Source organism: Hemitrygon akajei, unplaced genomic scaffold (genome assembly GCF_048418815.1).
Source record: "Hemitrygon akajei unplaced genomic scaffold, sHemAka1.3 Scf000082, whole genome shotgun sequence".
Classification (NCBI taxonomy): domain Eukaryota; kingdom Metazoa; phylum Chordata; class Chondrichthyes; order Myliobatiformes; family Dasyatidae; genus Hemitrygon; species Hemitrygon akajei.
Window position 1 is genome coordinate 19,167 of NW_027331968.1, and position 27,439 is coordinate 46,605.

A 27,439-nucleotide genomic window follows, 5' to 3' on the forward strand; every position below is an offset into this window, starting at 1 on the left:
GACGTCTTCACATTCATCCTCTGCTGCTTGTAGTACTGTGAGCAACTCAACATTTCCAAAGTTGGTCAAAAGAGTCTCCTGGATCAGCCTTCTGATTTCCTTTAGTTTCAACTCACACTCATTTGCCGTCTTTGCCAGGTCGGCTTTTTGCTGTTCAGTTGACACAGCTACTTTCTCTGTGTTCAGCTCCGCCTCCCGTTCTGCAGTGAGTCCGGCCTCCGCATCGTCATTGGCTTCCATGACTCTCTCGGCTTCTATTGTGAGTTTATTGAAACTCACTCTGAGCTCCTCTTCAGACATGTCTTCATAGGTCCTGGTAATGCTGTTGGCCAGACGAGAAAACAATCTTTTTGCTGTCATTCTCTCCAGCTTGAGTTGCTCAACTGATTTCCCAATAGCTTGATCAGACATGTTTGATTCCGTCTGCAGGCTGTTCACAGGTGAGAGTACAACTTTTTAGTGATGCTTTGATGTTGTTTTATCTGAACTTGATTTCCTTCCTTCTTCAGGACTCCAGGTTATTGCTCTTGCTGTTCCAGCTCAAAGCTCCCAGATTTCTGTTTCCTGGTCAAGCAGTATTTTCACTGTCAACCAGTTTTTCACTGTCAAGTCGGAGTTCTTGCTCCCATGTGCAGCTTCCCCACTTGAAAGGGACTGAATACGCCTACCCGAAGGTTTTAACGATTCCACTCAATGACCAAAAAACTTTCCTTCTTTTTCCTTTTTTATTTTTATTTTCGCAAGTGTGGCAGTTGGTAATTATTAGTCAGTAGTCATAAATAATCAGCGGTAAGTCAGTCATTAGTCTAGTCAAGGATAGTCATAAGTCAGAAGGCAGTGGCAGTAGCATTAGCATTAGCATTAGGATCAGGTGAAAAACTGGCTGCCTGTCAGACTTCGGAGACGATTTCGGACCTGCACCTCCGTTTCTCTACTGGACCGTTATGGTTCCAAACTGGGTGAACCCTCTCGAACGTTTGCGAGCTCTTCTTAAGCCTCGCGCCATTTTCAAGAAGTGCCTGTGTGCGATGATCCCGATGGCGGAGTTAACCCAAACGCAGTGACAGCAGTGCTCCTTTCCCTGAAACAGTCTCAACAATTATTTAAAGTTCGGCATCTTACCGTGGGTTGTGACGCTGCTCCTGGCTGGCGATGTGACGCTGCTCTCGGACTGCTACTGTGACGCTGCGGGTTCTGCCCAAATGTTCTGGGCAGAAACCACCCTCAGGCAGCAGGTTCCGTCCTTTCTGCCAGTGAATTCTTGCTCTTTCTTAATACCTTCCTGAAACTCCAGTTTGACTTGACAATGATGCACATTTGGTGGAGGTGGCCGAGAGAATCTCTTCCCAAAGTCTGAGCAGGTGATCAGCCTCTACCCAGTGTGAACTCGCTGGTGTCTCAGTAGATTAGATGACAGCGTGAATCCCTTCCCACAGTCTGAGCAGGTGAACGGCCGCTCCCCAGTGTGAACTGACTGGTGTGCCAATAGTTTGGACGACTGTGTGAATCCCTTCCCACAGACTGAGCAGGTGAACGGCCTCTCCCCAGTATGAACTCGCTGGTGGTTTTGTAGATCAGATGATTGAGTGAATCCCTTCCCACATTCTGAGCAGGTGAATGGCTTCTCCCCAGTGTGAACTCGCTGGTGTCTGTGTAGGGTCGATGAATGACTGAATCCTTTCCCACATTCTGAGCAGGTGAATGGCCTCTCCCCAGTGTGAACTCGTTGGTGACTGTGTAGGGTGGATGAATGACTGAATCCCTTCCCACAGTCTGAGCAGATGAACGGCCTCTCCCCAGTGTGAACTCGCTGGTGTTTTTGTAGATCAGATGACTGACTGAATCCCTTCCCACATTCTGAGCAGGTGAACGGCCACACCCCAGTGTGAACTCGCTGGTGTGCCTTCAGTGTGGATGAGCAAGTGAATCCCTTCCCACAGTCTGAGCAGGTGAATGGCCTCTCCCCAGTGTGAACACGCTGATGTACCTTCAGTTTAGATGAGCAAGTGAATCCCTTCCCACATTCTGAGCAGGCGAACAGCCGCTGCCCGGTGTGAACTCGCTGGTGAGCCATTAGGCCAGATGACCGAGAGAATCCATCCCCACAAATTCAGCAGATGACCAGTGTGAACTGACTGGTGTGTCCACAGGTGGGAAAACCGACTGAACCGCTTCCCACACACAGAATAGATGAATGACCTTGCCCAACGTGAACCTTCAGTTGAGATTACCGAGTGAATCCATTCTCACAGTCTGAGCAGGTGAACGGCCTCTCCCCTGTGTAAAATGACGGACATGTCAGTTGGTCAGATGCCCGAGTGAATCCCTCCCCACAGTCTGAGCAGGAAGGATGGCTGGTTGAATCTCTTGCTCCTTAAATATCTAGACAGAGACAGCACAACTGGTGTGTTGTGTTTGAATTCCCATAGACAAATCCCTTGTCGATTTTAACCTGTAAAAAGATTTAAAAATCCATCAGTGGGTGAAGGACAACATTTGAGATGAGATCACTTGAGTTGCCAAGGTGTGATCTGACATCACACTGTTACAGTAAGGTCCAACACATTGGAGAGCGAATTCTCCTTCAAACTGGGCACAGTGCTGGTATCTGGAACGACCCTCAAACCCTCTGATGTTCTGTAAGAATGGGGCACTTATGCCATCTCCAATCTGTGACTTGGCTCTGTTTGACTCTGTCCATTTGAATTATTCCCTCTTCCCACTGAGCTGAAAGGGTGCCTGGCCCCACAGTAACAGAAACCCTCTCACACAAATAGCCTTTGTTGACGTGTAGCTGGGGTTTTCCTTTATGTAATGTTAATTTAAAGTGCCACAGTTTCAATGCCATGTCAATATCTCCTGACCTGGCTGGTGGCGTAGTGGCATCAAAGCCAGACTTCGGGACGAAAGGTCCTGAGTTCGAATCCAGCCGGTTCCCCTACACGCTTTCCATCCATGCTGGGTTACGAGCTGGTGATCTCTTTGGAAACTCACCTGGCAGAAGTTTCCCCTCATGTTCCCCTTAACATTTCACCTTTCACCCTTAACCCATGGCCTCTGGTTGTAGTCGCACCCCATCTCAGTGGTAAAAGCCAGCTTGCATTTACACTATCTATAAACCTCTAAATAGTCATATAACTCCATCAAATCTCCCCTCAATCTTCTACATTCCAAGGAAAGAAGTCCTGGCCTGTTCAATCTCTCCTTATAACCCAAGTCGTCCAGACCTGGCAACATCCTTGTGAATTTTCTCTGAACTCTTTCAAAGTCTTTACATCTTTCCTGTAGGTTGCTGACCAAAACTGCACTCAATACTCCAAATTAGGCCTCACCAATGTCTTGTACAAAGTCAACATAACATACCATTCAGTACTTTGGTTTATGAAGGACTATGTGACAAAATCTTTCTTTCCGTCCCTATCAAACTGTGACACCACTTTCAGTGAAATATAGACCTGTATTCCCAGATCCCTTTCCTCGACAACACTCCTCCATGTCCGACCAGTCACTGCGTAAGACCCACCCTGGTAGGTCCCACCAACATGCAACACCTCGCACTTGTCTGCATTGAATTCTGTTTTCCATTTCTCAAGCCATATTTCCACCTGGTCCAGTTCGCACTGCAAGCCATGATAGTCTTCTCGCAGTCCGCTGAATTTCCAGTCTCGGTTTCATCCACAAATTTGCTGATACCTAACCATCTTATCATCCAGACTACTGATATAGATGACAAACAACAACAGATCCAGCTCTGATCCCTGTGGCACACCACTAGACACAGGCCTCCAGTCAGAGAGGCAACCATCTGCTATCACACTCTGGCTTCTCCCAAAGACAGTGTCTCATCCAATTTACTATCTCGTCTTGAATGCTGAGTGACTGAACCTTCTTTACCAACCTCCCATACGAGACTTTGTCAAGTGCCTTGCTAACGTCCATGTAGATAACATCCACTGCCTTGCTTTCATCCACTTTCCTGATAACTTCCTCAAGAGACTGGTTAGACATGACCTACCATGCCCAAAGCCATGCTGTCTATCCTTAATCAGTCCACATCGATCCAAATACTTATATATCCGGCTCCTGCACATATGTTTTAATAACTTTCCCACTACTGATGTCAAGCTCACTAACATCACATTTTCTCGTTTCTCCTTAAGAGCCCTTCTCGAACAGTGGAACAACATTGTCTGTCCTCCAATCCTCCAGTACCTCAACTGTCACGAAGGATGATTTCAATATCTCTGCTTGGACCCCGACAATTCCTGCACTTGTCTTCCGCAGGGTCCCAGGGAACAACTTGTCAGGCCCTGGGGATTGATCCATGCTAATTTGCCTTAAGGCAGCAAACACCTCCACCTCTGTAATCTGTACAGGGTCCATGAAGTTGATGCTGCCCTGTCTCACCTCTATCGACTCTGTGTCCATCTCCTCAGCAAATACGGATGCAAAACTACTATTTAAAACCTCCGCCATCTATTTTGAGTCCCGTATAGATTACCATTCTGATCATCCAGAGTGGGCTTGTTTCTGTTCTGACCTTCTTCATGTTTCTGTGACAGAGAAGCTGGACTGGAAGGGGAATCCGGTAGGAGTGACGACGGAGCAGCAATGGCTGGAGTTTCTGGGAGCAACTCGGGAGCTGAGTGATAGACACATCCCAAAGAAGTGGAAGCATTGGAAAGGCAGGAGGACACAACTGTGAAATGAGAAGCCAAAGCCAACATAAAAGCCAAAGGGAGGGCAAATAATAGAGCAAAAAACATTGGGAAGCTTTTCGAAACCAACAGAAGACAACTGAAGAAAGTCAGATGAGCTCAGGGTGTGGAATTATGATATTGTAGCCATTAATGTGTCTTGGTAGCACCCAACAGCCTGAGTAATTTGGAGGAACAAAATATCCGGGGCCTTGCTACCTCTTGAAAACAAAGGTTCCCTGCACCAGTTACCTTTCAACTTTTATTTTGGCAGGCACATACAAACTCTACACCCTCAAAATTTCACTTCTGAAGAACCCCCACTTACCAAGTACTCCTTTGCCAGAAAACAGCCTGTCCCAGTCCACACTTGTCAAATCCTTGCAAATACCATAAAAATTGATCTTGCTCCAATTTAGAATCTCAAGAGAGGTCCAGACCTCTGTTTTTCGGTACTTACTTGGAATCTCATGGCATTATGATCACTGGACACAAAGTGTTCCCATACACTAATTTCTGTCACCAGCCCTGGATCGTTTCCCAACAGCTTATTGCACACTTCTACACCGGATGTTTTACGTACTGATTAAGGAGCATTTGACAAACTCTACCCCATCTAGTCCTTTTACAGTATGGGAGTCCCAGTCAATATATGGAAAGTTAAAATCACTTACTATATCAACTATTGTTTCTTGGTGTAGTCTGTGAACTCTCTACAAATTTGTTCCTCTACATCCCTCAGACTGTTGGGTGCAACCAATTCCCAGTAATGCCTACGATATCACAATTCCATGCCCTGGGCTCATCTGGCTTTCCTACGATGCTTCTTGCATTGTGATTCCATAGCTCAACACATTCATCGCACCATGCTCAAGCATTTGATTGCTGACTCTGTCTGAGGTCTAAACAACATCTTTCTGGTGTCGAGAAAACAACCTCTCCCTCAATGTCAGAAAAACCTCTGACGCTGAATTTTGTGGCGAGGACGCAGGAAAGGTTTTCTTCTGATGACTCTTCCATGAAGGTCATATTTCTGCAGGTGTCGCTGCACAGTAGAACAGTGCACCACCACTCCAGAGGCTGCTAAATCTTCCTGAATGTCTTTTACAGTCAAACAGGGGTTTTGATTTGCCTTTCTAGCAATCCTACGAGTAGTTCTCTCGGAAAGTTTTCTTGGTCTTCCAGACATCAACTTGACCTCCACCGTTTCTGTTAACTGCCATTTCTTAAATACATTACAAACTGAGGAAACGGCTACCTGAAAACACTTTGCTATCTTCTGATAGCCTTCTCCTGCTGCTTGGGCATCATTTATTTTAACTTTCAGAGTGCTAGGCAGCTGCTTAGAGGAGCCCATGGCTGCTGATTGTTCGGACAAGGTTTGTGGAGTCAGGGTATTTATAAAGCTTTGTGATTTGCATAACCTGTCCTGTCCTAACGATCACTGTGAACAAGCCATTGTCCTAACAAGCTAATTCAGGTCTGAGACCTTGGTAAAATTTAACTGAGAGCTCAAATCTCCTGGGCTGCCCAGACTTTTCGATGGTGCTCCTTTCCCTTTTTTTCACTAAAATTGTACAAAACAGAAATAATACACTAAACTCCTCATGAAGGGTTTCGGCCTGAAACCACGTTACGACCTCCTCCCATAGATGCTGTCTGGCCTGCTAAGTTCTGCCAGCATTTTGTGTTTTTAATAATACACTAATCTTGCTTAAAATGTAAAAAGAATGTTTTGTCTTTAATTTTATGACTTTTGGAGACCAGTTCACCTTCTACTCACTTAACTATTCACAGTAACAGGAAGTTTGACCAGTGGTGCCCAGCCGTTTGCATACCACTGTATGGGATGGGGTGGAGAGTGCGGGGTGTGATGGGAGAGAGGGGGAGGAGGAGGAGGAGGACTGACAGGAAGCGAAGAGGGAGAACGCGTGGGGTGAGTGGTAGATTTAGAGGGTGAGAAAGAGGGGAAGACAGTGTGGGATACAGGAGCCAGCAGGGAGAGTGTTTGAGAGAGGGGGGAGGGTGGGATGTAGGGAGAGAGATAGAGAGGGAGAGAGCTGGAAATGGAGGCAGTTACAGACTGGTAGAGGTGACTGAGTGAGAGAGGAGTTTGATTGAGGTGAGAGGGTGCGCGAGAGAGGAGGAGATGGAGATGGGAAGGCAGAGGGTGACTGAGATTGAGAGTGAGGTGGCGGATGATAGGGGTAGGGACAGGGATTGTGGGATGGGAGAGAGAATGGAAAAGGAAGAGAAACAGAGTGGATAGAAGGGGAGAAGGGGAGAGAGTGAGAGAAATGAAGAGAGGCATGAGAGAGTGAAGAGATGAAGAGAGACGAGAGAGGAGTACGATTTGTTAATAGAGGAGTAGAGAGAGTGGTGATAGAGAAGCAGAGCATGAGGAAAGTGGTGAAAGAGAGTGGGAGACTGGTCAAGTAGCAGTGTAACTGAGGCGGATTGAGAAGAGGGAAGGGGGAGGGGAGAGGTGGTGAGGAAGCAAGGATGATTGAGAGGGGCGATGATGAGGAAGGGGTGAGGGAAAATTGAGACAGTGAGGGAGAGAGGGAGCAAGAAGGGAGGGCTGGAGTAGAGGGCCCTATGAGGAAGAGGAACTGTGAGGAGGGTGTGGTGAGGGAAATGGGGTAAGTAGCTTGGGGTGAGGGAGAAAGGCAAGGAGATTGGTGTGTATGATTTGAGTTGTCAGACTATTTATTCAGTCCCCAGTTGCAGGGTCATTAATCACGTATGTTCACAAGTCACCGAACAAATCCACCGTGAGATTACAGTTCCATGCTGGGAATTATGAGTGTGAGGGCAGCTTGCTGTTCTCGGTGTCGGATGTGGGAGGTCCCGGAGTCTCCCAGCCTCCCGGACGTTCACATCTGCGCCAGGTGCGCCGAGCTGCAGCTCCTAAGGGACCGTGTCAGGGAACTGGAGCTGCAGCTCGATGACCTTCGTCTGGTCAGGGAGAGCGAGGAGGTGATAGAGAGGAGTTACAGGCAGGTGGTCACACCAGGGCCACGGGAGGCAGACAGGTGGGTCACGGTTAGGAAGGGGAAGGGGAAGAGTCAGGTACTAGAGAGTACCCCAGTGGCTGTACCCCTTGACAATAAGTACTCCTGTTTGAATACTGTTGGGGGGGGGGGCAGCCTACCTGGGGGAAGCAACAGCGGCCGTGCCTCCGGCACAGAGTCCGGCCCTGTAGCTCAGAAGGGTAGGGAAAGGAAGAGGAAGGCAGTAGCAATAGGGGACTCAATAGTTAGGGAGTCAGATAGGCGATTCTGTGGACGGAGTCAGGAGACCTGGATGATAGTTTGCCTCCCAGGTGCCAGGGTCCGGGATGTTTCTGATCACGTCCACGATATCCTGAAGTGGGAGGGTGAGGAGCCAGAGGTCGTGGTACATATAGGTACCAATGACATAGGTAGGGAAAGGGAAGAGGTCCTGAAAGGAGAATATAGGGAGTTAGGAAGGGATTTGAGAAGAAGGTCCGCAAAGATAGTAATCTCGGGATTACTGCCTGTGCTACGCGGCAGTGACAGTAGTAATGGAATGAGGTGGAGGATAAATGCGTGGCTGAGGGATTGGAGCAGGGGGCAGGGATTCAAGTTTCTGGATCATTGGGACCTCTTTTGGGGCAGGTGTGATCTGTACAAAAAGGACGGGTTGCTCCTGAAACCGAGGTGGACCAATACCCTAGTGGGGAGATCTGCGAAGGCTACTGGGGAGACTTCAAACTAGAATGAATGGGGGGGGGGGCAATCAAATTGAAGAGACTAGGAGAGAGGAGGTTAGTTCAGAAATAGAGAAAGTTTGTAGACAGTGTGAGGAAATCTAGGAATAATGGTGCATATTTCCCTGAAGGTGGAATCTCATGTGGTGGTGAAGAAAGCTTTTGGTATGCTGGCCTTTATAAATCAGAGCATTGAGTACAGGAGTTGGGATGTAATGTTAAATTTGTACAAGGCATCGGTGAGGCCAGATTTGGAGTATTGTACACAGTTCTGGTCACCAAATTATACAAAAGATGTCAACAGAGTACAGAGATTTACTAGAATGTTACCTGGGTTTCAGCACCTAAGTTACAGAGAAAGATTGAACAAGTTAGGTCTTTATTCTTTGGAGCGTACAAGGTTGAGGGGGACTTGATAGAGGTCTTTAAAATTATGTGGGGATTGATAGAGTTGACGTGGATAGGCTTTTTCCATTGATTGTAGGGAAGATTCAAAAAAGAGGACATGAGTTGAGAGTTAAGGGGCAAAAGTTTAGGGGTAACACGAGGGGTAACTTCTTTACTCAGAGAGTGGTAACTGTGTGGAACGAGCTTCCAGTGGAAGCGGTAGAGACAGGTTCGATTTTGACATTTTTAAAAAATTGGATAGGTATACGGACAGGAAAGGAATGGAGGATTACGGGCTGACTACAGGTCGGTGTGACCAGGTGAGAGTAAGCGTTCGGCACAGACTAGAAGGGCCGAGATGGCCTGTTTCCGTGCTGTAATTGTTATGTGGTTTTACTGCATACGATTCTGGTCTCCATATCCGACAGCGGGGAGTTTTAACACATACGGGGACCAACTGCAGCTCAACCCCAGGTGATGCGGGTGTTTCTCCTGTTCAGGTGACGGTCAGGAAGGTGTTAATCTCCGGTTTGTGTAAATCGAGGACTGGTTGCATTGGGAAAGGGCCGGGACCGAGCCGGACAGCTGGAGGCTCCGGGCTCTCCAGTCTTGCATCCCTGGATTTAGTATTGCACTGAGTCAAGATTGTGGGATCAGTTTGCTCTGGTTCCCCAAGCTGGGAGGGTGGATGTGGGTGAAGGGGGCCTGTCCATGTGTCGGTGTGGGGTGAATGGTCAGAAGGGTGTGGGGCCACTGGCGGGACGGAGGGTGGTTGGGGTACTGTGGGTGATCGGAAGTAACATGACCTGGGTGGATGGGCAAGGGGTAAATTACGTTGTCAGCGAGGGTGGATCTGGTCCACTGGATCAGACAGTTCAGCTCGCGTGTCCTTTCAGGAGACCACAATTCTCTCTTCATCTTAATCACTGACTAATCTTCCTGTTAACATTGAGTTTGTTACAGAGCCCCAGGGTCTGGGAATGGCTGGGTGGTAGGAAGCAGAGGGTGAAGGTGAGAGGCTGTTTCTTGGATTCGAGTCCCGTACTTAGTGACGTTCCCTGAGGTTACGCCCATTGCTACTTGTCATCTATGTCAATAATCTGGTTGAGAAAGTACAGGGTATGAGTAGAGAGTTTGCAGCAAGTTCAAACAAATACTGTTTTTGAAAGACACTCAGCATAAATACTCCCCTCTCTTTCCCTCTCCCCACTCAGAACTGACCAAAAGCAACATCAGAGGATGCAAGATCTTGAACTGAGTAACCACTGTGAGGGAATGGGAGTGGTTTCAAAGGGCTGGGCTGCTGGAAGCACATTACCAGACCTGGAGTGATTGCAACTGGGTCTGACAGAGGCATAACTGGTTCTTCTGGGCACATTTAGTCTCACTCCAACTATTTCCTACCTTCCTTTGTACAGGTATGTAATGTCTAAAAGACCAGTGTTTGAGTAAATGAGACTCACCAAACTTTCTCCTGACTGAATCAATGGAATCTCCGAGTCAGATGGGTCCTCTCCATTCTGGGCACATTTAGTCTCACTCCAACTATTTCCTACCTTCCTTTGTACAGGTATGTAATGTCTAAAGGACCAGTCTTTGAGTAAATGAGACTCACCAAACTTTCTCCTGACTGAATCAATGGAATCTCCGAGTCAGATGGGTCCTCTCCATTCGGTGCTCTCAGTCCTCGGGCTGGTTCACTTGTTGCTGTTCCCTGGTCTTCAGTCGTGGTTTGCCTCCAGTTGGGGTTTTTCTTCCAATAAATCTCTCACCACAGGTCTAACTTTAACCAGAGAGACAATGAAGCACATTAATAATGAAAAGGAGAACTAAACATTTCTGCTTAATGTTACTAAAAACAAAACTCACTGAAATTTAAACACTGAAGGCAGATTTAATGATCTCAGTGAACAATCTTTTATTGTCCCTCACAGGTCACAGAATGATATGGGATAAGAAGGAGCCATCATTCAGTCATGGTAAGACATAAGACACAGGAACAGAATTAGGTGATTCGATCCATCTGGTCTGCCCACCATTCAATCACGGCTGATTTTTATTCCAACACCATATTCCTGTCTTCCTCCCGTAACCCTGAAGCTACTTAGCAATCATGAATATATTAATCTCTGTCATAAATATACCCAAATCGCAGCCTCAACCAACCTCTGTGGCAACAAATTCCACAGATCAGACATATTTTGGCAAAAAAAAAATTCTCATCTGAGTTTTAAGGGGAAGCATCTTTATTCTGAGAACGTGCTGCCAGATCACAGACTCTCCGTCTAATGGAAACATCCTCTCCATGTCCACTGTATCCAGGTTTTTCAGCATTCGGTAGGTTTACTTAACCATACATCCTTCCCACCACCCCCACCATGCCTCTGAACTCCATTGAGCACAGGTCCAGACCCATCAAATGCTCCTCATACGTAACATCGATTATTCCTGAGATTATTCTTTAAAACCTTGTTAGCAGCAACTCTACTGAACACATTTCCAGGAATAACAGACAAATTGGTACCAGGATAATTTAAAGGGAAACGTTGTGCTTTCTTTACTGTTCTACTATCACATGTGTTGGCGCGTGGCAAAGTGGTTAAGGCGTTGGTCTAGTGATCTGAAGGTTGCTAGTTCGAGCCTGGGCTGAGTCTGCGTGTGTGTCCTTGAGTGACGACACCGGTGTCTCACCCCAGCCTGCGCCGCTCTGGAGAAAACAACACAAGTTTTTCCAGTCTCTCGTTATAGCTCATGCCCTCTAATCCAGGCAGTGTCCTGGTAAACCTCTTCTGCGCCCTCTCCAAAGCCCCGACATCCTTCCGAGAATGGGGGCGACCAGAACTGTATGAAACACTCCAGATGTGGTCTAACAAGTTTTACAAAGCTGCAACACAACTTCATGAGTTTTGAACTCAGTGCTTCAACTAATAAAGACAACCATGCCATTTGCCTTCTTAACCACCCGATCAATCTGTGCAGTCTCTTTCAGGGAGTGATGAACTTGGAGTCTAAGATCCCTCTGATCATTGACACTGTTCAGGGTTTTGCATTTAACACTGTACTGTCTCATACATTCAGGGCTGCAGTGCTACCAGAGCTCACCGGAGAGCCCCGCCGACACCTCTGTAAAAAAGTCAAAATAAGCAAGTACGGAATTTAACAACCCCGGATATTAAATAGAGGGAATTTTACGGAAGCGGGGGTGTTGGCTGGTGGGGAAAAATACCACTAATAACATTAGGATATTTGATGGTTTTTGGTGAAATCCTGGAGCTGTGACTGTTTTTAATTTAGGTATTTGTGAAATTCCTTCTCGCTTGACCCATTGTCCAAGGAAGCTGGGAAATACCTGTACACAAATGTGAGCATTCTTCCGCTCTTTCCAATGGGCACCATTGGATACCAGGAAGCAGCTATATTAAGCACGGAATGAGCATCGAAACCCAAGTTTAAAAGTCGAAAACAATGAAAGAAAAATTCACTGCTCGCTCATCTTCGGCCTGATATTGATGAAATATTCAAGGTAATCATCCAAAATCTTCTTCTACACCTGGATAAATTTAGTTTTGTTTTGGAAGCCAAATGGAAAAAAAAATTCTAGGCGACAAGCTAGTTTTACGTCATTTCATATCATTAGTAGCTGATTAACTCCTTGGCCTCGCTCCACCAACTGTAGTTGATTGAAAAGAGGCTCTTTTTCTCTTTGTGTTGATAAGAAAAGAGTAATTTAGTGAGGCAATGAACGAGATGAAATGCATTTCCAAACCTCCCAAATGGTTGCTCTCCTCCCGTTAACATTTGTCACTTCCAAAATACAATATTTTCTATTCGTATAGTTGCGATAATAATTTATGTAAAGATTCAAGCTTCTTTAACTTTTTATATATTTAAACACTAAACAGGATGTATAAAGGTCGAACCATGTAACACCTGACGTGTGAGGATATTTTGAGTATCGATACTCACAGGTACACTTCAATATATTGAGAAAGGGATGGAGCAGTGGACCCAGAGTGAAGTGATAAGCAGGTGAGAGGACGTACAAAGACAGAGAGGATGAGAGGGAGTGGGAGGGAGGGGTGTGAGGTAAATTTGTTCACCGGAAGGGGAAATCGATATTCATGCCTTCAGGTTGGGTGGGGGCACCCAGACGGAATATAAGTTGCTGATCCTGCACACTCAGGGTGGCCTCATCTTGGCAAGGGATGGGATGACACGTCGGAACGGGAATGGGAATCGGAATTGAAATGTTTGGACACCGGGAAGTCCCGCTCGGAGTGGAGAGTTCAAAGGTTAATTTATTATCAAAGCAGGTATTCATAAATAAAGCTGAGTTTTTTTCTTCTCCAGAGAACCACGAAACAATGAAAGCATGAAAGTCGTTCAGAGAGAGAAAAAAATGAAACTCCCTCCCCACCCCACGCATCAAAAAGGACGGCATCCCTATCATCAACCCCCAAAACCCACCCCTCTCGCACAAATGGGAAGAAAAATATCGACACCCGTTAAAAAACATTCCTACCCGGCACAACTGCGGAGCAGCCGGTGTCACCAGTGTCGAGGCGGCCGCATCGGGAGCAGCGGACACAACAGGCGACCCCGGAAGATTCACAGGTGAAGTGTCGCCTCACCTGGAAGGATGTTTGGACAATGGAGAGAGTTCAACAGTCCGGCCCTTTCACTGTGACACCCCGAACTCCACATCAAATCCGTCCAAACGAATCTGGGCGAACTTTAATGACCGATAAATATAATTCCTCTCAGCGATCAGCTGTCTGAGTGATTCCCTGACTCTGAGAGGAAGGGGTAGCTATGGTCCACACTGTCAGGGTGTTGAGTTTACCAGGAGACAAAGACTGCAGGGACGAGAGGTTTTCTGTTGACTAATACACTACCCGCTGGCAATTCTGGTGTTGTGACCCGAATCGAGACAAACACCACGCTGCCCATTCCACTAACACGGCACAGCCGGACACATAACAGGGGACGTTACATCTCACAACACTGGATTCAGTGATGAAACCCGTGATTAATGTTTTTGTCTCACCGAAAAGTCCATTAACCCTAACCCTGCAATATGGTGTAAAATCCGGCTCCCCATATTAACACGGGTTATACAGACCAAAGAACAAACTGCCGGAGGAACTCAGTGGGTCGGACAGCATCTGTGGAGGGAAATGGACCGTCAACATTTCGGGCCGAGACTCTCCCTCTGGACTGAGAGTGGACGGGAAATAATCAGAGAAAAGAGGTGAGGGGTGGGGATGGGGCAAGAGCTGGGGAGTGAGAGGTGGATCCAGGTGAGGGGGGAGGTGGAAGGTGAAAATAGTGACAAGGGGGGGAGGTGAGTGGTTGGGGCAACACGGGGCTGCAGAAGATGGAAATTAATTCCATAGAGGATGAACAAAGAGGTTAGAGAGTATTTGTTATAGAGAGTGCAATGAAGATTCACCTGACTGATCCCTGGAGCGGTGGGGTCATAACCTGAAGAAAGATCAAATGTGATAACTCTAAATGTCATTTAGAGAGTCGAGGACTGAGAGGTGAACACATTGAAATGCACAGCATCTTTAGCGATTGAATCAGGGATCCCAGTATTTGAAAAAGGGAATGGGAATCGAGCCCGTGACTCTGTGACCTGGGGGTGGAGGGAAAGGGATCGGGGTAGATATGGTGTGGAAAAGTAGACATGTATCTGGTGTAAATATGGAATAATGTGGGGAATGCGGCGGATGGGTCGGGCAGTGTGTGAGGTGAGAGGAGCAGAGTCATCGGTTCAGGTCGGAGTCCCTCCACCCGTCACCTGATCCCGTTTCCTGTTCACGTTTTTCTGCAGATCTGCAGCATCTGCGGGTCACTGCTCTACGTGTCCGTGTAGCTTCACCTTTGTCCCCTTCAGACAACGCAGTGAGATCCGGATCAAGTAGTTCCACACAATTAGAATAGTTTATTACATTTTTTTCCTATTTTTGTACTATATATATACTTATTTTAAATCACAATTGTTAAAATCTTTTGTTAAGAATTAGGTTCTACTGCTACCGCAGAGACAACGAATTTCATGGCATATTCCGGTGCTATTAAACTTGGTTCTGATATTAATATGGGAGACCCACCACCGGTCACCTGATCCCATTTACCGCAGATCGTAATGTGAGATTGAAGCATCTTCCATATATTTGCTTTCCACAGAAATGACAACAGGTCAGTTTCCTTCTGTGGTTCCAGAGCAGAAGCTCAGTCTGTCTAATATCTCCACACAATTAAAGTGTGGAATTTGTTTATTATCATCACGTACTGAGCTACAGTGAAAATCTTGCCTGATGTACCATCCACACAGATCGATCCATTACAACAGTACATTGAGCTCATATACAACAGAACAATCACTGTAACAAAGCATTATGGCTGCAGAGAAAGTGCAGTGCAGATAGACATATGGTGCAGGGTCACGTCGAGTTGCATTGTGAGGCCGAGTCCATTTTATCATTCATTTGGCTTATAACCACAGACAGGAAGCCATTCTTCAGCCTGGTGGTACATCAGGTACACCTTTAAGGCTTTTGTATCTCTCTGCCAATGTGGGAGCGGATTTGCAGCAAGAATGTCCAGGTTATGAGGTTCGTTGTGTACATGGCCTGCTTTTCCAAGGGAGGGGAAGTGTAGGGAGAGTCCATGGAGTGGAGGCTTGTTTCTTTGATGTTCTCTGCAGTTCCTTGCAGTCATGGGCAGAGCAGTAGCCATACAAAGGCATGAAGTATCGACAAGGAGCTCAGAGACCTCGGCCTTCACCCTGCCTTGTGCAGCTGGATCCTGGACTTCCTGTCAGATCGCCGGCAGGTGGTAACAGTGGGCTCCATCTCCTCTGTCTCGCTGACCCACAGGACACACAATCCACAGGGTTGTCTGTTTGGCCCTGTCATTTACTTTCTGTGCACCCATGACTCGTGTTGCCACCCACAGCTCCAATCTGCTAATTAAATTTGCTGAGAATACTACATTGATTGGCCTAATCTCAAATAATAACTTTCAATCGATCAAATGCCTCCTGACAAGGTTCAGTCCAAACAAACTTTTCACCCTTCTTCAGGAGATTAGTCAGAGGAAGAGCGACAGCAGCAAATTTCTTACAGAACTTACGGTAATATCCATTCATTCCCAGAAACCTTCTAAGAGCCTTCTTAGCAGTCAGAATAGGAACCTGAGAAATTGCCTGGACTTTTGCCTGAACAGGAGCCAACTTGCATTGACCTACAACATAGCCAAGACATGTCACAGAGGCATGGCCAAATTCACTCTTAGCCAAGTTAACTGTAAGGCTGGCATGGGAAAGCCTGTCAAACAGCTTTTCTGCTGCAGAGATATGCTCTTCCCAAGTGTCACGCCCTGTGACAAAGACATCAATATAGGCATCTGTGTGTTCTAACCCTCGAATTTCAAAATCAATCATTCTCTGGAATGTTCCTGGAGCATTTTTCTTTCCAAAAGTCAAAACATTGTATTCATACAACCCAGATGGTGTCACAAATGCAGAAATTTCTCTACCTCTGTCTGTCAATGGAACACACACAAATACCCCGTCAACAGATCAATCTTTGTAAGAAATTAGCTATTCCAACCTTATCGATGCAATCATCTGTCCTAGCGATCGAATAGGCATCTGTTTTTGTTACTGCATTTACCTTCCCATAATCCGCTCCTCTAAGACCTACTGAATCTGTTTCCACACTTACAACAGTTGCTCAGCCAATTTACATTTTCTACGTTCATGCAATATGGGTATTGTTTAATCGGTTTGGCTTGACCAATATCTGCGTCATGTACTGAGACCGTGGTTTGCTTGTGAACATCGGGAAATAAATCTTTAAACTTCAGAATTAATTCCTTCAGCTGTTGTTGTTGCTTTGGCTGCAGATCAATATTTTCTGGAACAACCGAGTTCATTAGCCTAACTGGGACCATACTTGGCTTGTGAAAAGTCTCAGACGAGTCAATTGTTTCATTCTCAGGGTTGCCAGATTCATATATTTTGACAACAACACTCACAGATGGTGCCTGATTGTCAAAATAAGGCTTTATCATATTCATGTGTACCAGCTGTGTTTGTTTACTTCGGTCGTGTGTTGTAATAACATAATTCACATCATTAAATTGAGAGACTATTTCATACGGTCTATTGAATTTCACCTGAAGTGGATTCGTCAACATAAGGCAAGCACCTTATCCCCCACCCGGTATTTTCTTTAGCAACCCTGCTTATCAAACCAACACTTCATTTTGTTTTGGAGAAATCTTTAAGTTTTGTCTTGCTGGGCTACAGAATTGGTGTAGTTTATTTTTGAACTTTAAAACATAGTCTAACAAGTTAACATGTACATCGCCATCAATCCACCGCTCCTTTTACAAGGTCAAAGCTCACCTCACTCTGCGACCAAATATGAGTTCAAATGGAGTAAAGCCCAATGAATCCTGAACCGACTCTCTTACTGCGAACAAAAGCAAATGTATTCCTTCATCCTAGTCGTTTCCATTTTCAACACAGTATGTCTTGATCATTGTTTTGGGGCTAGAGTGAAATCTTTCTAAAGCCCCTTGTGATTCCGGATGGTATGTAGACGATGTAATTTGTTTTGCTCCCAGTTCATAAACTACCTGCTGGAATAACCCAAATGAAAAATTACTTCCTTGATCAGACTGGATTTCTTGAGGCAAATCGAATAAAGTAAAAAAAAACTCAGTAAGAGCCTTCGACACATTTTTAGCTTTAATATTTCTAAGAGGCATTGCCTCTGGGAATCTGGATGCAGTACACATAATAGTTAGCAGATACTGATGGCCAGCTTTAGTCTTTGGCAATGGGCCAGCACAATCCACTATAACTTTGGAAAAGGGTTCACCGAATGCAGGTATAGGCTGGAGTGGGACCACTGGGATGACCTGATAAGGTTTAGTCAAAACTTGACAAGTGTGACAAATCCCAGCATTAATTTCTGGTTTACCCTGGTTATCCCTGCTACTCTTTTCGAAACTCTTATTCAGGGTAAACATAACCTTATGAGTTAAAGCAAACTGATCTGCTAATCTAGCAGACTCCTGCATAGTGGCAGCATCATTTCCATCTAAATACGTCTTTATGTAATCAGGGACGCACTTTTTGAATTCTTCAATTAAAACCAACACTTTTAAGCTGTTAAAATCATCATTTACATTTTTATATGTGCACCAGTGGGCAATACACACAAATTTCTCATAAGCAAATTCCATATAAGTCTGGTTCACAGATTTCTTCAAATTTCTAAACTTTTGCCTGTATGCTTCTGGGACCAACTCATAAGCTTTGAGCACAGCCTGCTTTTCTAGGTCATAATGTGTGGTGCGTGGCCAGCTGGTTAAAGTTTTGAACTAGCGATCTGAAGGTCATGATTTTGAGCCTCAGCCAAGGCAGCGTTTGTGTCCTTGAGCAAAGCACTGAACCACACACTGCTCCTGCACGTTTATAGCCCAGTGGCGATGATTGGTGCAGCATAGATAAATAAATAATCAGCTGCTGTCAAAGCAGAATAGGCATGCTAAGCCTTCCCCTTTATTACACTTTGAGACAATTTTCTGTCTGTTTTTCTGCCTCTCTAGCCTCAAACTGCCTCTGCCTTTCCGCAGACTCCAGCTTTAATTTTTCTCACTTGTACTGGAGCTCAAGCTCACCAGGTTTCCTTAAACAAGTTAAACAAAGATTAACAGTGTTATGTGTATATATGTGTGTAAATATAATTCCCAAACTATTGAGCTCGGGGAAAATAAGGCTTGGAGTCTTCAGATGGTAAAGAATGAAAGTTCAGTTCATCCACAAAATAGGTGATGAGAGAGATATTTGTAATTCAGGGTAAATGTCGAGAGAAGGCAGTTATGTCGAACAGCAAGGGAGATGAGGCTGAGTACAGAGCTATGGTGGAAATCTTGTCACATGGTACGAGCAGAATCATCTGCAGCTTAATGTGAAAAAGACTAAGGAGCTGGTGGTGGACCTGAGGAGGGCTAAGGCACCAGTGACCCCTGTTTCCATCCAAGGGGTCAGTGTGGACATGGTGGAAGATTACAAATACCTGGAGAGACGAATTGACAATAAACTGGACTGCTCAAAGAACACTCAGGCTGTTTACAAGAAGGGTTAGAGCCGTCTCTATTTCCTGAGGAGACTGAGGTCCTTTGACATCTACCAGACGATGGTGAGGATGTTCTACGAGGCTGTGGTGACCAGTGCTATCATGTTTTCTGTTGTGTGCTGGGGCAGCAGGCTGTGGGTAGCAGACACCAACAGAATCAACAAACTCATTCGTAAGGCCAGTGATGTTGTGGGGGTGGAACTGGACTCTCTGACGGTGGTGTCGGAAAAGATAATGCTGTCCAAGTTGCATGCCATCTTGGACAATGAATCCCATCCAATCCATAATGTACTAGTTAGGCACAGGAGTACATTCAGCCAAAGACTCATTCCACCGAGATCTAACACTGAGCACCACAGGAAGTCATTCCTGCCTGTGGCCATCAAACTTTTCTAATCTTCCCTCGGAGTGTCAGACACCCTGAGCCAATAGGCTGGTCCTGGACTTATTTCCACTTGCAAAGATTAACTTATTATTATTTAATTATTGATGGTTTTATATTGCTATATTTCTACACTATTCTTGGTTGTTACGACTGTAACGAAACTCAATTTCCCTCAGGATCAATAAAGTACATCTGTCTGTCTGTCTGTTCTCCAGGTTCCATAGTGTTAAAATGAGAGAACAATTGCTGTAGATTTTATCTGTGATCTTTACAAATCTACATACGAATTATCACCGAAAGTGACTTGTCATGAGGGGTATCATCTTCAAATGAATGACCACATCACACCCAGGCAAGGGTTAACACATAAGTGGTCTCGACAGGATATCCCAAATCAGACCCACTCCTATGGGTTAAATGAGGTGACAACCATACATTCGATGTACGGTGAATGGATAATTAACTCACCCTTGTGGGCATAGGAAAGTTCTAAACAGTGATCTTTGGCCACTAGTTCCCTGGTTTCAATCCTTCCATTTTTCATCCATCTCCGTCTGACTCTGAGTGTCTGTGTCCTCAGTTAAAACTAAACAAGCTGCGAGCAATGTAAACAAGCTGCAAGTCAGACTGATTCACCTTCTTAATCTCTCTTAAAATGACAGTCCATATCAAATGAAACCTAGGGATTCATAACAATGGCCTCGCTGATGTTTCTGTAGGTTGGATGACTGAGTGAATCCCTTTCCACAGTCTGAGCAGGTGAACAGCCTCTCCCCAGTGTGAACTGACTGGTGTGCCAGTAGGTGGGATGACCGAGTGAATCTCTTCCCACATTCTGAGCAGGTGAACGGCTTCTCCCCAGTGTGAACTCGCTGATGACTATGTAGATTGGATGAATGAGTGAATCTCCTCCCACATTCTGAGCAGGTGAACGGCTTCTCCCCAGTGTGAACTCGCTGGTGTACCAGTAAGGTGGATGACTCAGTGAATCCTTTCCCACATTCTGAGCAGGTGAACGGCTTCTCCCCAGTGTGAAGTGACCGGTGTTCCAGTAGGTGGGATGACTGACTGAATCCCTTCCCACATTCTGAGCCGGTGAACGGCTTCTCCCCAGTGTGAACTCGCTGATGTCTCCGTAGGTGGGATGACTGAGTGAATCTCTTCCCACATTCTGAGCAGGTGAACGGCTTCTCCCCAGTGTGAACTCGCTGATGTCTCCATAGGCTGGATGACTGAGTGAATCTCTTCCCACATTCTGAGCAAGTGAACGGCTTCTCCCCAGTGTGAACTCGCTGATGACTCTGTAAGGTGGAAGAGTCAGTGAATCCATTCCCACATTCTGAGCAGGTGAAAGGCCACTCCCCTGTGTGAACTTGCTGATGTGCCAGTAGTTGGGATGACCGAATGAATCCCTTCCCACACTCTGAGCAGGTGAATGGCCTCTCCCCAGTGTGAACTCGCTGATGAATATGCAGGTGGGATGACTGAATGAATCCTTTCCCACATTCTGAGCAGGTGAACGGCTTCTCCCCAGTGTGAACTCGCTGGTGTACCAGTAAGGTAGATGACTCAGTGAATCCTTTCCCACATTCTGAGCAGGTGAACGGCTTCTCCCCAGTGTGAACTCGCTGATGACTATGTAGATTGGATGAATGAGTGAATCTCTTCCCACATTCTGAGCAGGTGAATGGCTTCTCCCCAGTGTGAACTCGCTGATGAATATGCAGGTGGGATGACTGAGTGAATCCTTTCCCACATTCTGAGCAGGCGAACGGCTTCTCCCCAGTGTGAACTCGCTGATGTCTCCGTAGGCTGGATGACTGAGTGAATCCCTTCCCACATTCTGAGCAGGTGAATGGCTTCTCCCCAGTGTGAACTCGCTGGTGTACCAGTAAGGTAGATGACTCAGTGAATTTCTTCCCACATTCTGAGCCGGTGAACGACTTCTCCCCAGTGTGAACTCGCTGATGTCTCCGTAGGTGGGATGACTGAGTGAATCTCTTCCCACATTCTGAGCAGGTGAACGGCTTCTCCCCAGTGTGAACTCGCTGATGTCTCCATAGGCTGGATGACTGAGTGAATCTCTTCCCACATTCTGAGCAGGTGAACGGCTTCTCCCCAGTGTGAACTCGCTGATGTCTCCATAGGCTGGATGACTGAGTGAATCCTGTCCCCCATTCTGAGCAGGTGAACGGCCTCTCCCCAGTGTGAACCCACTGGTGTGCCATTAGGTCAGATGACTGAGTGAATCCTTTCCCAGATATTCAGCAGATCACCAGCCTTTGCCCAGAGTGAACTGACTGGTGTGTCCACAGGTGGGAAGACCGACAGAATCCTTTCTCACACACAGAACAGGTGAATGGCCTTGCCCAGTGTGAACTTGCTGATGTACCTTCAATTGTGATAACCGAGTGAATCCATTCCCACTGTTTGAGCAGGTGAACAGCCTTTCTCCTGTGTAAAATGACGGGTTGCCAGTTGGTCAAATGACCGAGTGAATCCCTCCCCACAGTCTGAGCAGGAAGGATGGTCGATTGAATCCCTTGCTCCACTTCTTAAATATCTGGACAGAGACAACAAAACTGGTGTGCCGTGTTTGAACTTCCTGGAGACAAATTCCTTCTTGTTTTGAACCTGTAAAAAGATTTACAAAATCCATCAATGGGTTTAGGAAAACATTTCAGATGAGATTACTTGAGTTGCCAAGGTTTGATCTGGTATCACACTGTTACAGTGAGGTTCTATCCAAGTTGCGCAGAGAAATCATCTCCTGACTGGGCAGATTGCTGGTATCTGGAATGACCATCAATTCCCCGATGCTCTTCCTGTCTCTATAAGAATGGGGCATTTCTGCCATCTGCAATTTGTACCTTGGCTGAGTTGGACTCTCTCCATTGTTATTATTCCCTGTTCCTGCTGAGCTGCATGGGTGCCTGGCCCCACAGTAACTGAAACAGTCTCACGCAATTAGCCTTTCTTGACGTGCATCTGGAATTTTCTTTTATGTATTATTAAAGTGCCACAGATTTAATGCCATATAAAAATTCCTGTTGAGGTGAATGGTTGGTCCGCACAGCTGTTAAAAAGACAGAGTGAATTTTTATAGTATAGTATTTCACATTCTTGTAGAAAATTACAACACAGAAACATGCCCTTTGGGCCATCTAGTCTGTGCTGAACTATTTAATCTACCCACTCCCATACCCCTACCATGCAGGTACCTACATGAACCTCTGAAATGTTGAAATCGAGCTTGCATGCACCACTTGTGCTGGCTGCTCATTCCACACCCGGATGACCGTTTGTGTGAAGAAGTTTCCCCTCATGTTCCCCTTAACATTTCACCTTTCACCCTTAACCCATGACCTCTGGTTGTACTCCCACCCCATCTCAGTGGTAAAAGCCAGCTTGCATTTACACTATCTATGCCCCTCTATCACAATCAAATCTCCCCTCAATCTCCTACAGTCCAAGGAATAAAGTCCTGACCTGTTCAATCTTTCCTTATAACCCAAGTACTCCAGACCTGGCAACATCCTTGTGAATTTTCTCTGAACTCTTTCTAAGTCCTTACATCTTTCCTGTAGGTTGGTGACCAAAACTGCACTCAGTACTCCAAATTAGGCCTCACCAATGTCTTCTACAAGTCAACATAACATCCATCTATTGTTGTCAGTACTCTTGTTCATGAAGGCCATTGGGCTAAAATCTTCCCTTCCGTCTCTATCTAACTGTGATACCACTTTCAGTGAATTAAGGACTTTCTTCTACAAGAGGTCCCTTTCTTCTACAACACTCTTGCGTGCCTGACCAGTCACTGTGAACGACCTCCCTTGGTAGGTCAGACCAAAGTGCAACAACTCACACTTGTCTGCATTAAATTCCTTTTTCATTTCTCAAACAATTTTGCCAGCTGGTCCAGATCGCACTGCAAGTTTAAATGCTTTTTTGGCATTGACTAGATGGGACAAATAGCCTGTTTCTTTACTGAACTTCTCCATGTTTCTATGGCAGAGAAGCTGACCAAACTTGTTTGGAAGGGAAAGGGTAGGAGTGACAATTGAGCAGCAGTGGCTGGAGTTTCTGGAGCAATTCGGGGCCTGAGTGATTCCACAGAAGTGGAAGCATTAGAAAGACAGGAGGACACAACTGTGGCTAAAATGAGAAGCCAAAGCCAACATAAATGTCAAAGAGAGGGCAAACAAAAGAACAAAAACTTTGAGAAACCAAAAGAAGACAACAAAAAAATTCAGATGAGCTCAGTGCGTGGAATCATGATTTGTAGCCATTAATGGGTCTCGGTAGCACCCAACAGTCTGAGGCATTTAGAGGAACAAAATATACGAGGCTTCAATTTCTCTTCAAAAGCAAGGTTCCCTGGACCAGTTACCTTTCAACTTTCATTTTGGCAGCCACATACAAACTCTGCATCCTCAAAAATTCACATCTGAAGGCCTCCCACTTACATGTACTCCTTTGCCAGGAGACAACCTGTCCCAAACCACACTTGTCAGATCCTTTCTGATACTATCAAAATTGACCTTTCTCCAATTTAAAATCTCAACCCGTGGTCCAGACCTCTCTTTTTCCATACTTACTTTGAATCTCATGGCATTATGATCACAAATTCTGTCACCACCCTGGATCATTTCCTAACAGCTTATTGCACACTTCTACATCAGGAATTCTACATCCTGATTAAGAAAACATTTGACAAACTTTACCCCATCTAATCCTTTTACAGTATGGGAGTCCCAGTCAATAAATGGAAAGTTAAAATCACTTACTGGAACATCCTTTGTTTCTTGGCATGGTCTGCAATCTCTCTACAAATATCTCTAAATCCCTCAGACTGTTGGGTGTAAACAAGCCCCTATAATGTCTACAATATCATAATTCCCTGTCCTGAGCTCATCGGGCTTTCCTACATTTCTTGCATTGTGATATACACAGCTCAGCACATTCATCGCACCATGCTCAACCATTTGATTGCTTACTCTATCTGAGGTCTGAACAAGATCTGACTTGTGTAAAGAAAACAAACTCCCCCTCATTGTCACAAAAACAAAGGAGCTGATTGTGGACTGCAGGAGGAATGGAGACAAGCTAACCCCTGTTGACATCAAAGGATCTGGGGCTGAGAGGGTGAACAGCTTTAAGATCCTCGGCATAAACATCACCAAGCATCTCACATGGTCTGTACATACGGCTGTGTTGTGAAAAGAGCACAGCAGCACCTCTTTCACCTCAGATAATTGAAGAGGTTGGGAATGGGGCCCAAAATCCTGAGGACTTTCTACAGGGACACAATAGAGAGCATCCTGACTGGCTGCATCACTGCCTGGTATGGGAACTATACTTCCCTCAATTGCAGGACTCTGCAGAGAGTGGTGTGGACAGCCCAGCGCATCTGTAGATGTGAACTTCCCACTATTCAGGACATTTACAGAGACAGGTGTGGAAAAAGGGCCCAAAAGATATTGGGGACCCAATTCACCACAACCACAAACTGTTCCTGCTGCTACCATCCAGGAAACGGTACCACAGCAAAAGGACCAACAGGCTCCAGGACATCATCTTCTACCAGGCCCTCAGACTGATTAATTCATGCTAATACAATTGCATATGTATGTTATACTGACTGTTCTATGCACAAACTATTTATTATAAATTACACATTGCACATTTAGATGGAGATGTAACATAAAGACTTCTACTCCTCATGTATATGTATGTAAGAAAGTCAATTCAATTCAAATCACCCTCTCCACTATCTGTCCTGTCATTCTGGCTCCCATTACCCCTACAAATCATTTTAACCACATCAGCACCCCCCTCCACCACACTTGCTCTTGCAGCCTTACCACTAGGATATTAGTCCCCTTCCTGTTCTGTTCCCCTAACTAATGAATCCCCTATCACTCCTTTGACTTTCCTCTGCCAGGTAATCCACCCCAATACTTTCTAAAGTGTTCCACCTGTTGTTGTGTGGGATAGCAACAAGAGTACACTGTGATGGCTATTTAACCTCATTTCCCTTCCTGACTCTCACCCAGTTCCCTGTGTCCTGTACCTTGTGTGTAACTCACCTCTCTTCATATCATATCTATCACCCCCTCCAACTCCTGGATGATCCGGAATTCATCCATTTCAAGTTCCAACTCCTTAAAGTGCAAGGTTACAAGCTGCAGCTGGATGCACATCTTGCAGGTGAGGGCATCAGGGACACCGGAGGTCTCCCCACCTTCCCACCAATGTCCCCTCCAATTTGTAATGACAAGTGTGCACATAAACCATGTACTGTGTATTTTTTTACCCAGTGACAACATATGCACAGTGAATTTTATATAGAGAGGTATTCATTTTCACAGCTAGCAAATCACTGTCGATAAAAACTTTGATCTCCTCTGGCTTGTATCGAGTTCATCTGCACTCTCACACAACCTATGTAGCAGGCCTACAGTGGGTTATGAAGGATTTTCTCGCCAGAGCTTTTGCACACTGTCCATATGTGACTTGCTTGCTAAATGACGCTTTAAAAAGTCAGATTTCCAAATTTCACTCCACTTCTTCCCATTTGCAAATTCTCCAGCAACTTTTGCATCACCACAATACAGACAGGTAACAGCAGTTTCTGTGTTGTACATAAATATTTCCCCTGAACCCTCTCCAGGTGACTGACGGTGGTGAACTCAGTGAATGCAATGCCAATGAATATGAAGGGAAGGGCAGTAGTCTGTCTCACTGGAGTCTGGCACATTTGTGATGTGAAAGTTACTTGTTGCCAAGGGCAAAGGTTTTTGATATTATCATGTACCCAGAAAGAATGGGTCAAAACATGTTCTCACCTGTAGAAAAGTTGAGAACAGGAGGAGGTACAACAAACAACACACACACAAAATGCTGGAGGAACTCAGCAGGCCAGGCAGCATCTATGGAAAAGAGTACTAATGCTGAGTTCCGCCGGCATTGTGTGTGTGTTGCTTGGATTTCCAGCATCTGCAGATTTCCTCTTCTTTGTGATTGGAGGTAGAACAAAGGTAATTTTCTCTACTGCTGATGCAAAAGATTTTGTTCCCTTCCTCTGAGTTCCTAATCCTTGCATTTAGATAGCTGGAGCTCAGCTCTGTCTGAGAGATCCATCGGTTCCCATTCCCTCATCAGCCGGAAGCTCCCCGGGGCCCGTGTACAGATCGTGGGTCTGAGAGAGAGGAAAGAGGGCAGGACTGTTCCGGGATTGCTGGCCACCGTGACCGGATTTCACAGGAATCGTCCTGAAGTCGGTGTTTAATATAAAATCGGAGAGAATCGATCTTACCTGCGCCCGACATTTTCAAGGCCGTCTGTGTACTGCGCGCATGCGTGATCAGCCTGACGCCTGCGCATTTCATCGGTGCTTTAGGGCCGGCGAAATTTTTAACGCACCGCATTATGGGTAATTACAGTGCCATTAAACATTTCTGCAAGCACCGGTTCATTGTCCATACCTCATTTTATTTTCGTGTGTATAGAAAAATCAGCAGCTGTTTTAACGCAGATAGCGGCTTCCATAAACAATATACTCAATACCAACGTGTATCTAATGCCAAAGTAAAATGCAGTTAAAAAACACAGGAGATTCTGCAGTTGTTGGAAATACAGAGACGCACACACACACAAAATGCTGGAGGAACTCTGCAGTTCAGGCAGCAACTAAGCAGAGGAGTACACAGTCTAGGCATGCTGAAGGGGCTCGGCCTAAACGTTGTCTATTTATTCCTCTTCACATTTTCTGCCTCATCTGTTGATTTCCACTAGTATTTTTCAGAAATTAACCACCTTTTTTTCCGGTCAACCAGTTTCCAAATGTTTCTGATCTTTCTTTTGTAGCCACATCCAGCTGGTCTGATTCCTCCTCCTCCTGGTAAACTCTAGACCCCATCTCTCTCTGGAGCCCCAAAGCCCTGACTCAATCTGGCAACTCTTCGGTTTCTGACTCTGCTCCATCGAATATTCACTCGCTAGTCTGCTGTCAGAATTTAGAGGTGCATTATGTTACGAGACCGCAGGTTCGGTCACTGTGAGTGTCGCTTTAAGT

General features: G+C 45.7%; 3 protein-coding genes across 4 annotated transcripts in view; all 3 read right to left on the minus strand.

Moving 5' to 3' along the window:
- The window catches only part of LOC140722652 (uncharacterized), a 409,759-nt gene that overhangs the window by 9,359 nt on the left and 372,961 nt on the right, over positions 1-27,439 (minus strand). The window lies entirely within an intron of this gene.
- Positions 273-26,700, minus strand: LOC140722651 (uncharacterized). 2 transcript variants are annotated; one of them, XM_073037366.1, is made up of 5 exons: positions 26,681-26,700; positions 21,755-22,438; positions 17,237-17,472; positions 10,433-10,600; positions 273-2,452 (listed from the first exon to the last, which is right to left on the minus strand). In XM_073037366.1, the coding sequence occupies exon 5, from the start codon at positions 2,072-2,074 to the stop codon at positions 1,373-1,375; it is 702 nt and encodes a 233-aa protein (XP_072893467.1). In that variant the 5' UTR covers positions 2,075-2,452; positions 10,433-10,600; positions 17,237-17,472; positions 21,755-22,438; positions 26,681-26,700; the 3' UTR covers positions 273-1,372. The 2 variants fall into 2 exon arrangements, with proteins under 2 accessions (XP_072893467.1, XP_072893468.1); XM_073037367.1 differs by lacking the exons at positions 10,433-10,600; positions 17,237-17,472; positions 21,755-22,438; positions 26,681-26,700 and adding an exon at positions 10,281-10,323.
- Positions 18,008-21,711, minus strand: LOC140722639 (uncharacterized). Its single transcript, XM_073037349.1, has one exon. The coding sequence runs from the start codon at positions 21,588-21,590 to the stop codon at positions 20,031-20,033; it is 1,560 nt and encodes a 519-aa protein (XP_072893450.1). The 5' UTR covers positions 21,591-21,711; the 3' UTR covers positions 18,008-20,030.